Source organism: Perognathus longimembris, chromosome 4 (assembly GCF_023159225.1).
Source record: "Perognathus longimembris pacificus isolate PPM17 chromosome 4, ASM2315922v1, whole genome shotgun sequence".
Lineage (NCBI taxonomy): Eukaryota > Metazoa > Chordata > Mammalia > Rodentia > Heteromyidae > Perognathus > Perognathus longimembris.
This window is the reverse complement of record NC_063164.1, coordinates 24358686-24371737: the sequence shown is the minus strand read 5'-3', so window position 1 is coordinate 24371737 and position 13052 is coordinate 24358686. Positions and strand designations below refer to the sequence as shown.

Sequence of the window (13052 nt, the reverse complement as noted above, 5' to 3'; positions counted from 1 at the left end):
AGATTTGTGACTCTCCTGTTACCCAAGCAGGATTATATTGATCATTACATACCAACCTTTATCCAACTCAGTCCTAGAAGTATGAGGGGAATAAATGATGTATAAATATAACATTTGCAATGTTATCTTTTACACAGGGTTAGATAGCTCACCAAGTCTTCTTATGTACTAAGTCATAGATAATTTCTCTTTCTGATGTTTATAAAAATGTATCACTTGTCACATACCCCCTTTTCAAGAGAGTATTCATCTATTGCTTCTCCTATCATGCCTGCAAATGCCCGTTCAGGGGCCTCTTTCTTTGGAACAGCCTTTCTGGCCTCAGATGGGAATCAAGCTTGTGAGACTTAGCTTTACCCCAATCTCCACTCAGCAATCTTCTGCTTCTAGAAATGTACGGAGGACCATCCACCATATACTTGGAACAGCCATGGGTCAGTCCTTTCACTTTTATCTCCCATTAGTTCTAAGAGAATTACTATGAAGCTTACTTTGAGTAAGCAGATAATGTCCACAGGCATAGTTGGTCTGCTCATGAATAAAAAGGCCAAACTGTCTCCTCCAATTTGATTTACCCACTTGTATATTTTTGGTTGTGTTTATTCTTGGGAGTTGCTATAAGACTAAGGATTACATGCACATGTTTCACAAGGTAATACAAAGGTTCCCTCCCCCCAGATAATCCTAGAAAATATTTTTCATATTCAAGGGCCATTTATCATGAATAACACTGATTTATAAGGCTTTAGAATGGAAACCTCCCTAAGATCTTCTGTTACAGGGTCCTCTTTGCAGGAAATGCTGTTCATCCCATGATAATGGCACAAGTTTGAAATTTCAATGTATCCTGACATAGTAAGTGCATGTTCAGTAGACAACTTGATGAACAATTTTTAAAAAGCTGAGAAGCAAGGAAAGAAGTGAATTACTAAATATATGCATTTTTGTACAGCATTTTGGACATTCTGACCAGCTTTATTCCTCTAAAGACAATGTTATAGTATTATCTATACAAGAAGAGTCCTCAATACTCAGGATTCTTTTTAAATAGGGTTTACTACACAAGAACAAAGTCAACATAAAACCAATATGAGTATATTTGAAATCTATCACTTTGTTTAAGAATATACAGGTTATCATTAAAAAGGAAAAAAATCACAGCATCATCTTTGGAGTTTATTTTGCAGAAGGAAAGTGGGCAGAAAGCAAAGCAAACATTTTATTCTCCTTATGGCACTTCTATGTTTCCAAATCTCAATATGCCCAAAGAATTGGAAGGAAATAGAGAAACAGGAATGGTTAAGAGCATTGCCATTCACCAGATGGCAAGGGTTAAAATTTAGACTTGGCAGCTGCATGGTCTTGGAAAATATGTTTCATCGTTTCTGATTTAGTTTTCCCTTATGTAAAATGTGGATCACAATAATCCTACCTTATCAGCAGACCTTCATGAACATTCAATAATATGCCACAAAGAGGAAGCTGGGCACAGACCTAGCAGATAAGAGCTCCTGGGCACAGACCTACCATATAAGAATTGCTCAAGTGTTGAGCTTTATTATTGATAATGAGGAAGTCAATTTACTTCTGTCTGCAAAATAGCTCCAATAGACACTGAAGGATAGACCTGCGTGGGTCAGTAAGGCTAGCAGAGCCCATCTTATGAACTTGAGAAGAGATTCCCAACCATTTGTGTCCCAGTTCATCAAAGATTTAAGTAAAAGATTACAGAAATTCAATTTCATTTTGCATTCTCCCTCCTAAGCCATTCTAAATCCTAATTAACAATAGCCCTCATGCCTTTCTTGGGTTCCTCCTTGAGTGAATATCTTCAGAGATGACCTATGTTGACTCATTTAGCTAGGAATCAGGCAGCCAAGGCAAGCCCGATACCACTCATCTATACCCTAAGTGGGACTCACTCCTCACTCCCCAGCCTTTTTGAACTGAGAGCCCAAAGCTTTCTTTGTGGTTTCCTGTATTTTCCAAGTATCAGTGCATCAAAAAACTACTAAGATTTTATTTTGTGTGGGACAGAACCAGAATCTGAACCAAGGACTAGTTGTCTCCAACCTTTTAGAGAATAAGGACATTTTGTGGTTTCTGACCATACACTCTTATGGTCAGTTCATTCCCACACCATATGGCTACACCCAAAATAAATCAAGAAATCATGAATAACTGGTAAGTCTACAACACCAAAGAAAACTCTGTAGGAACTCAGCCTTTTATCTTTGGTTTCCACTTCTGAGACTTTGGCTCTAACCTCCTTTCATTTCCTCCTGTTCATCCTTATTTTCTTTTTCCTGCTTTTGGATCTTGCCGGATGCCTGCTGGGAAGGCTTCGGGTTAAAATGCTGCTTTACCTATGTTAATTAACTACCTGTTTCATAAAGTGTCAAGTTGGGAGACATCTTAGGTATTCGGCTACAATATAAATGAGATGATTATGTTAATAATCTGCAGGAATGCACTTTCATTTCTGTAAAATTTCTCTAAGCTCCATTCAGCAATTATAGCTTTTGAACTATGCTTTAAAGAACTTGCCAGCTGTTAGTGGAATATGGCATATCTAAAATAACATGGCTAAATAATATCTGCTCTCTTTTTCTGCTAAACACAATGCTCTATTTTCTTCTAAACTCTTCCTCCAGCACTTGCCTAGTGATATTTGTAAGGGGAAGTGGCAGCAAAATACAAGCTGAGGCAGAGAAATTGTGCTTGGTTTTATCTAGCATTTGTTGTATTTACCCAAGTGCTGTTAGGCAGAATTGCTAGCAGAGTGGATAGAGATAGTCCCAATCAAAAGGAGAATAAAGACACCAAGTATTACTTTTTAATTGATTTTTTTCATTTTTAATTGTGATAAAATGCACCCAACATAAACTTCCTGTCTTATCAGTAGTTAATTATATAGAGAGTTCCGAATATTTAGAATATAGTATAATCAATTGCAAAAAATAATTTATCTTGCATCATTGAGACTTGATGCCCATTAAACAACAGCTCTCCATTTCCCTCTGCCTCCAGCACTTAGCAATCTTTATTCTACTCACTCTTCTATGAGTTTGACGGTTCTAGATACTGCATATAAATGAAGACATACAGTAATTATCTTTTTCATGGTAGGCTTATTTCACTTAACATAATATTGTTAAGGTTCACTGTTGTTGAACATGTCACAGTTTCCTTAAAACCAAAGAATATTCCATATGCACTGTGTTTTGTTTTTAACTCATCTATCAAGGGTCACAGGTTGCTTCCACTTTTTAGGAATTGTGAATAATACTCCTATGAGAGTACAAATATGTCTTCAAGACTCTGCTTTCAATACCTTCAGATCTGTCTAGAAATGTAATTGGTGAATCTAATGGTATTTCTAAGTTTACGTTTTGAGAACATACTATATCTGTTTTCCACAGAGGCTGTACCTTTCTACATATGTATCAAAGGTGCATATTTCTCTATAGTTTTGCCAGTGTTTGTTATTTTCTGTCATATCTTTTCATTTTAAAGTAAGCTCTTCATTTTGTGCAAATGCTGGAGTGAATGGAGGCTAAGCTTGTCTTGTTAATAAAGCGGAAGCCAGGTGATAAACTTCTGTTATGTCTCCCATTCCTTTCCCACAACAGCATGACCTGCAAAGCACACAGCCTGCATTTCAAAAGAAAACCCACTGTAGACCTTTCTTGGAGGAAGCCATACCTCCACCCCAGCAGCCAAAACTTGTACCAATACCCAGGACCTTTCTTGAAATAATTTTTCTTGTCGTGGTGTGGGAAAGATTGTAATATGTGATTGTTTTGTAAGATGGGAAAATAATTAATGTTTGCCTAATCTTTACAACCTCCAAAGGGATTTTTGCCCGTCCAGTGCTTGAACTCAGGGCCTGGACACTGCCCCTGGGCTTCTTTGGCTCAAGACTAGCACTCTACCACTTGAGCCACAGCACCATTTCTGGCATTGTCTGATTATGTGGTACTGAGGAATCAAACCCAGGGCTTCATGCATGCTAGGCAAGCACTCTACCACTTAAGCCACATTCCCAGCCCACAAAGGGACTTTTTACAGATACTATCTCATTTGATCTTCATGATCACATGGTAGAGATTGAAACCTTGAGTTAAGGCATAAACTAAGAGCTGATATGGAAAGATGAAATAATTGTGTAGGGTGAGCAGAAAAGTTCTGATGAATCATTTAGATGGAAAAGTGTACCTTGTGGCTAGATTTTTCAGGGACCCAGCTATAGCTATCCCAGATAAAAGGTAGGGCTTCGGTATAGACTAACTATCATGGAATTACAGTCCAAGAAACAGAAGAACATTAGTGAATTATAAATAATTAAAAAACAATTTAAGTCCCCAGTACATGGCTCTCAAAGAACTTCCAGAAAGAGCACAGTTGGTATATTATATCACTTCCTTTCCCCTCTCACTCTTAATTTTATCACTCATAACAGCTTTCAATCCATTCCACCCTTCACTCTCATTTCCTACCAGAAATTCCTTGCCCAGGAATCCCCTTTCTAACACTCACTTTCCCTCTTATAATTTTTCTTTTTTTTCCTACAAATAGTTCTTGTACTCTTGCCAGTATAGATGATTAAACTATCTTTATTCCTTGTACTTCTTCAGCATTTTATAGCTATTATCTCAGTTTGGGGCAAAACACATCCAGGAATTGAGACAAACTTAGAATCTTTTTTTTCAAGAAGAAAGCAGGTAAATGGCCAAAGATAGAATTCTGAGTAGTGACTGGAGAGAAGCAAAAGGTTTTTAAAATGTTTTGTTTCATTTTTAAAAAAAATTATCTTTGCCACATGCAGAATTGCAAATGTCCAATGCACACTGCCCATAGTTGTTGCCTCCAACCACCTCCACCACTTACTTACTGCCTTTTTAATCTTTCCTCTGGGTTTCTCTGGGCCTGTCTCCACGCCAACAACGTACCACTCTATTATATCTATTATATCTTGAGCAATGCAGAAAGAAGAGATGATATCTAAAATGAAGCCCATCCTGTTGAGAGATGATGCCCTGTCTCGTGCAGTCAGTCTGTCCCGGGGCCAAAGCAATGGTAGATGAGAGTGAATGCAGGAATGACAAGGGCTTTGGGTATATTTGTGTAGAGTAAGCAGAAGTAGCTCATACATTGCCTGGTGGGTCGACTACGGCACTGGGTAGTCTAAAATGCAAAATACTCGAGTGTCTGTTTCAAACTGATGTAAGAAGATTCATTAGAATCTCAATAATCACAGTGAGTAAACTTGTACTTTAGTTAGTTACTCTGATATCAGGGAAGAATGTGTAGAGGGAAAGATGAGATCTTAGAAGTTATCTTTTTCTGAGGTTTTTCCAGTGGAATAAGTTGATATGGTGATATGTATGTGCCCTCCAACTCTGAAATCCTGTAAGTCTAAGATAGAGATATATCAAATATCTATAATAAAAAGGAAGAGGAAACCCACAGCAGAAGTATGAATAAAGGACTATGGGAAATTCTAAGTGGAAGAAGTAGGATCTCTCAACCTTGGAGTGACTAGGTAAAATCTCATGGAAAAATTGGCATTTGAAAAACTCCCTTGAGATTGGACAGAATTCCAAAGAAGCAGAGATTAGAGGTAGGGATTCCAGGTCAAAGAAGCATCCTGAAAAAAGTTAAGAGAGACAGAAGAACAACATGGAACATATCTGAGGAACAGTGGAGAAACTTGAGTTTGATTGTAATCTAGAATGGGTGTGAAGAATCAAGTGTTGGAAAGGTGGATTGGGAGCCAATTATAGAAGACCTCAATGTCTAGGCTAAGAATTCAACATACAACTGGGTTATGCGGGACTTTTCAACAGGATCATGATCAGAGCACTGATCATCTGGACAAGGATTGAGAAGAAAAGAGACTTATTAGAAGATGCAACAGACCAATTCAGAGATAATGAGTCTGACATATGGTAAAGACACTAGAAATACAAGTTGATCACTTAGAGAAAAGGACAAAAATGCCTGCAGGATGCCTAGCCTGTATGAACCAGAACAGTGTTATTGGTGGAAGGGATAATAAAATTGAATGTTGGTGTGTGTTACCTAAGGTACTAATAGGCTATCTAGATGTCAGCATCCAGTAGGAGGCTAGAAAGGTAGTCTAGAATTCTGCAGAAAGATCCAAACTCTTGGATTGTCAAATTTATTTTTATTACCAGAGTTCTTCCTTCCCTTCCTTTCCCTTCCCTTCTATTCCCTTCCCTTCCCTTTGCTCTCCTTCCTTCCCTTTACTCCCCTTCCCTCCCCTCCTCTCCTCTTTCTGCATTTCCTACCTACAGATTGAAGTTGGACAGAAGGCAGTAAATGCATTGAAAGCAAAGTATGGAACAAATTTTAGAGTTGAATAGAGTGAAGACATTATATGTAAGTATCAATTTTTCACACTTCAATAATATCTATGGCACAAAAGACACCAATGGAGTTTGGTGGACAGGAGAGGAACAGAAGAGTTCCTAGGGTCCAGTGAGTTGTACAAATCAATGGCCAAGGATAAAAGAGAGTCTGTATAAGTCTAGATTCGTATTCTCTAGAGATAAGGTGTGAGCTAAAAGAAAAAACTAATAAACCACTGGCTCAGCCCAGAACTTCCCCTGGCTTCAGTTATAAAGAGCTGGCAAGTTAGAAGGCACAGGAGTTAACAGGAAGGGCATTGTCTGCTAACCTTGGTCAGTTCATTCAATTCCCAGAAGATACATGAAGCCAGGAAGGCAGAACAAGGTGGGGCTGGAGAAAGAATCTAAAAGGAAGGAATGAAGTTGAAAGCAGTGTCTCTCCCAGGCCCAGCCGCCCCCTCCTTCAGCCTCTAATGCCTACCTGGATATTATTTGAATAATAATTTTCTTGTGAGTCATTTTCTTTCTATTCCTTTATATAAGTCAGTTAGTCCACCCTTGCCTTGCAATTTAAGGTCATTTTGTTTTTTATTCAGTTGAGAAACTTTAATCTCTGCTCTCTGTCACAAGTACAGTGCTGGGGACGATGAATAAGTGAGGGGCTAAATTAGATACACCCCTAAAGTGTCTCCCCATCAAGAAGAGAGAGAAGACAGCCATCTATGGATTCTAATTCTAAACAGTTTCTTTGTGGTATTGATTGAACTTCCTCAAATAGCTATGGAAATCTGTTCTTTCAAAGTTCTGATTTCTATTTCTGCCTTTATGTTTTTCTTTATAGACGTCACATCAGGGCCTTCAAGAGACTGGGCTGGAGACACTGAGCCCATACACATTTGAGCTGAGGACCAATGACACTTAAGGGTTTGTCTTGCCTGAAGCTCAGATTTCGGCCCCAGTGAAGCCATGGAAGCCATGCTACCCTTCCTAGAAGATATGCATGCGAAATACTGGCCCTCTGACAATGCCAGGAACATAACAACCCCCACTCTGGTGCTGAGCCTGCTGTGGCTCTTCATTTCTCTCCTCTAAGTGCTTCCTACCCTGACCCACTCAACCCCAGTGATGTCAATGTGGTGGGGAGAAAGGTGTATGCACTTGTAGAGAAATCAAATGATGGAAATAAAAATATTTTCTGTTCTAAAAAAGAAGATTCGTGTTTGCATTTTAAATATTAATGTTGCTATAATTGTTAATATTATATAAAACTAGAGTATTCATCAGCTTTGCACCAATAACCCTACAAACTAAACCCCTCTAAAACTTGTGGGTCACAGTCTATAAGGTCAGCAAGGCAATCCTTCAGATCTTGACTGTGCTCATATACACATCTGTGGTCAGTGTCAGGCAATTATTTCATCTTTGTCATGCTCAGTCGTTTAAATGTTCTAGGACACCCTCAGCAGAGAGGACAAGCCATTGCTGTGTACCTGATATTGTCAGGTTAAAGCAGGTATGTAGGAGAAGAAAGAGCATGCTGTAGGAAAGTCCCTGTGTGCAGGCACTTTTCAAACCTCTTCTTGACTTATATTTGCTAACATCTCATTGGTCACATGGCTAAGCTCAGCGTCAGGGGGTGGAACAAAGGACCATGTGAAGAATGAAAGATTAAGGTCATCAGTGATACTGTTCTGCTTGATGTTTAACGTCACACTCTTGAGCTTCATTGGGTTTATAGTTGAGATAGGCCAGCTATGTTGTTATTATTCGATCTAGCTTTTAGCCTTGAGAAGACTGTGGGTACCATTGGAGCTCCACTGTGCTTCACATCTATGAAAATTCATAGGATAAGACATTTTTAGGGCTACCATTTTTTTTTCTGATTAGTGGTCTCAACATTCACTAAGAAAAATGATGTAGAAATAGGTTTTCTTGGCAAGGATTGTTTTTTGGTTGCTTGCTTTTTCTTTTTTCTTTTTCTGTCAATACTGGGGTTTGTACTCAAGGCTTTGTGCTTATTCAGAAAGAGCTTAAATGGTGCCTCCATCCTTTTTTTCTCTGGTTTTAATTGTGAGACAAAGTCTTGCATTTTGCTCCTGCCTGAACCATGATCCTCCTATTTATAGCTCTCATTGCAGCAGCGATGACAGCCATACACCACCATACCCAGCATCTTCTGGTAAGATGAGATCTTACGAATGTTTTTGCTTCAGCTGGCCTAGAACTGTTATCCTCCTGATCTTAGACTCCCTCATAGTTGAAGGGATAGGTGTGTACTATCATGCCCAGATATTGGTTGAGACCGAGGTCTCGTAAATGGTATGAGCCACTAGCAATCTTCATCTAAAATATTTATAAAGTTGGTTTATACCTTTGATTAAAGTTCTCCCTTAATTTTGTATTACTGTGTAAGTAGCCACACTTCATAGATAAATTATATAATCTTCCTAATGGTGGCTGCTGGTTTGGGGTACTTATTATTTTTTTGAGAATCCACTAGGTACATTTTGCCTGGCTGCGAGGTTACAATGGTGAGTAAGATAGACATTGTCCCTGTCTATTTGTAATTTATATTCCAGAGGGCAAGATTCAGAGTAGCAACCATAAATAATTGGAATGGACACACTGTCTCATACCAGGCAAATCCCAGCTTAGGGCAAACCATACTTGGCAAGAACACAATAAATAAACTAAACATTGCAGGCTGTGACACATGCTATGAAAGAAATAGAGAGTACAGAGAGAGGTGAGCAAAGACCAGATTGTATGTTTATGGATACATAAGCATTTAATTGTGCTATCTCACCTATGAAAATTTAAGTGCTCTTAAAGTAGCATCCAGGACTGTCATTTCCGATGTATCTCTAGGTGACACCTTGAAATGGTGCTAAGCACTTGACAGGCTTTGAACAAATGGAGCAGTGACTGCCTCACAGGGCAACCCAGGGTGTTCAGTCACCCATTTGCAAATTTTCTTGTTGGTCACAGTCACAATACACTTCTCAGTTGTAACCCTTTTATTGCCTTTCTTTGTCCTCTTCATTTCTTCATGTTTTGTTAGCATGTGGCTGATAAGGGTCAGAAAGGAAAATGTCAGGGGCAAGGGGGTTTAATGAATCAGAGAACAGCTATTTACATAAAAATGCCAACTCCACAATTGTGGCAGCGTCAGGGAAACCGGATAGGTTTCAGCAATGGTCAGCCTAGCAAAGAGGAAAACTCGGGTTGCCCACCAGCAGACAGTCAAGGAGCAAGCCGAGGAGCTGTGCCTAAGTGTCAGGCCATCTACTCCAATCTGGTCTGTGTGTTAACTTCTGGGGGCTTTTTCAAAATAAAAGAATGTGGACCTCTGAGGAGCTATAAACTAGTTTATTTGATATCATAGGCTAGAGCACATGGGCTATAAAAGTTGGAAGGAAGAGATAGAAATGTAACCCATCAGCTTGCTGAAAACATCCTACATGTCTAGATTTTATGATACAATCATTGCTTCTTAAGGTGGTTTCCTTCAGGACCACCATACACTAGGAGGGCAGGTAGTCCTGGAGCCAAGACTTTGTTTTTGCTTCTTCTGGAAATCTTCTACTTCCTGTGAAAGGATCTTAAGAACAAGGGTAGAAAGATGATGAATGGCCACACTGATCTTTCTTGAGGATTCTTTCAGCTTCCTGGTCTAACAGGAGACATTGTTTTGGAAATTTTCACAGCTGATACAACTAATGTCAACCCGAGGACACACTGTACAGTGCATTTGTTGGATCTAGGACTGGATTTTTTTTTTTTTTTACCCAACTTTAAAGGTAAGAAGTTAGCTTGTTACTGTTTCATGCCTATTGGTAGAAGGTAAAATGCCTGGGTCAGAGTCAAGGTACATTATATCTCAATGGTGCATTAAGCAGCACATGTATCAGCATATTGACATTGGTTCCTTTTGCCATCGACTTCCAAGAGGATAGTACAGAGGGCCCCAGTGTCGCACACACATGCAGAGAGAAAGATGGAGCTTGGGAATGCATTGCTTCCATGGTAAGCAAAGAGCAAAAAAGACATATCCTTGTTACTAATGGCTGCTGGCTTTCTGCAAATACAAAACTCTGGGGAAAATCCCAGGAAGGGAGTTGGCCTTCTTTGCATAGGCAGCCAGGTATGTAGGAGAAAAAAGGGCCGATAAAGGACTATCTCCAAATAGGCTTTATATGTCAAGTTGAATGATACAAACTTGCTGTTTTCCTAGATCCAAAAAGTTTAAATATTAGTGCTTTTACTTGACTCAATTTAATATTATCTCCATGGTAATGAAAATATTTCTATAACGCATATTTTATTGTTTTAGGCAGTTTGACTGTAATTATATTTTCTATTTACTAGTTCTTTCCTTATAGAAAATTCTGTCAATACTTTTTCCCCCATAGCTGTCCCTATAAGTATTTGGGTCTTTTTTTTTTTTTTTTTTTTTGGCCAGTCCTGGGCCTTGGACTCAGGGCCCGAGCACCATCCCTGGCTTCTTCCTGCTCAAGGCTAGCACTCTGCCACTTGAGCCACAGCGCCGCTTCTGGCCGTTTTCTGTATATGTGGTGCTGGGGAATCGAACCTAGGGCCTCGTGTATCCGAGGCAGGCACTGTTGCCACTAGGCTATATCCCCAGCCCCTGGGTCTTCTTGATATATAGAATTTGGAGTTTAAAATTATGTAAATGATAGATTCAGCGGGAAGTCAAGCTTCTAGCCCTTTTTCCACAACAAGTCAAAAATAAGTTACAGTTTTATTTTCATTATGTGTAAATGTGTCTTTTCTTAGATGCTTTATCAATCCTTCTTAAGTTTCTAAAATTTATATTTATATCACCCTATTGATATTTTTATTTTATGTATACAATTTGAATCTGGCATAAATTTATTGTGGCACTAAGAGAAACCCATGGCTTAATTTTAAAATGGCGATACAAAAGAATTGTGAAACACCCCGAATTGATTATTTGTTGTAAAAGTTTCAGAAAGGTCTTGAGCTATGCATTTGATGGAAAGGCTAAGTGAGACAGAACTACTGTAGTGGTCACTGAAATCTTAAGTTGTTGATTGGCCTGTGGGACAGGAACTTTTGTTTCTAGGCTATCAGAAGTTCTTACAGTGGATGCTGTTCATGCTTTGCCAATGACTCTTCCAGATCCATTCAGTATCCTTCTCCATCCTTGAAGTTGTTTTTTTGCCTCCAACAAATCACACGTGCACCTCTTCCCAATGAATTCTCTTGAGATATTGTGTGTACTTTGTGTGTTGCACAGGAAGCTAGAAATATGTGGGAGTGACACCCACCAGCAAAAGTCCCCCTCCCCTCCTGGATGGTAGTTCCTGCAGCAGATGCCCAGGTCCCTGGCCGTGAGAGATGGAACTAACATTGCAGAAATATGGAAGGAGGATTCAAAGTCATACTCTAAAGAGTCTTTCCCAGAGTTTGCATCCTGCATGGCTTCCTCTCTTCCCTTGGCCTGTTTTCTGGCTCCCTTTACCAGTTTATCTTGACAGCACCTCCTTAGTAAACCACTTGAACACAACTCATCACTTTAAAACCTACTTCTGGGGAACCTATGCAACACACCACGCCCCTTTGGACTTATTACCAAAACATGTTTTAACTTTCTGGAATAATACTTAATACAAGCATTGACATTGTAATACAAGATGATATGCATACAGTAATATAAGACTATGTCTACAGATTATGAATATTGAATGGACAGGCTTAGGTCTATGTTGAAGATGTTATTATTATAGATCATGAAGAATCTTGTTCCAGATAAAATTTATACTTCTAGAAAAACAAATGTAGTTCATGTTGGAAGATGAGCCTTTATGGTCTGTAGCATTTTGAAGTTATCGGTATTATGACAAGATTTTAGGAAAAGTTAATAGCCACTTGTTACAGCTTTCTACTGTGCTATAATCGAGATTGTATAGGCTTCCTTAAGTATTCTGAAAAGGGAATTTTATTTAAAATATTAATCCATTTAAAATAATAGGTATAAGCAAATAAATAAAGCTCTAAGGAGCTTTAAAGGAGAATGTGTTAACTCCCACCCCATTGGAACATTCCTTTCCCAGGGAGCTCTTACAATGTCTTCCTTCATCCCTAGGCTTTTCTTCATTTTAAACAGCAGATGTGAGGAAATCAGCTAAAAATAATGTCTCCAATAAGGAAAAGGAACATTGTCCTTGCTTTATATAAGTGATGTAAGAGAGCCATATTAACAGAAGAGATGAAATGTAATGAGCTTGAACCACAGAAACCCAGTTGGTTTGGGAGAGAATTCTAAGGCGGTAAAGCAGAAAGACTGAGATCAGGTAGCTGAAGGTCTTAAATGCCAGATAGGAGAGGGACTTGAGGTAGTGTGTGTGTTGTGGAAAGATGTACTAGAGTGAGGCAGTTGAAGGGAAGAAGGAAAACAAATGAGTTAGATATTATGCTTTGCACACATAAACTGAATCAGACCTCAGGAGAATTGATAACCATAGAAATGGAAACAAAGGAAACAAGCAGAGATTATTTTAAAAAGTGATGTGGGATATTTCTGAATATGAAGATATAGAGAAAAGAAGGGTTGAAAATATTGACAGTATCTGATTCAGAAAATACTAGTGGATGCTTCCATAAGATTGTAAGAATTTATCAGCCATCTTTTTT

General features: G+C 38.8%; 1 protein-coding gene across 1 annotated transcript; it reads left to right on the top strand.

Annotated features, from left to right (window-relative positions):
- Positions 1-267: 267 nt before the first annotated feature.
- Positions 268-7466, top strand: Cpo (carboxypeptidase O). The gene is given in 7 exon segments (XM_048345738.1): positions 268-340; positions 2017-2059; positions 2061-2184; positions 6321-6405; positions 7216-7255; positions 7257-7327; positions 7330-7466. Coding segments are annotated over 7 exon segments (573 nt in total).
- Positions 7467-13052: the final 5586 nt, after the last annotated feature.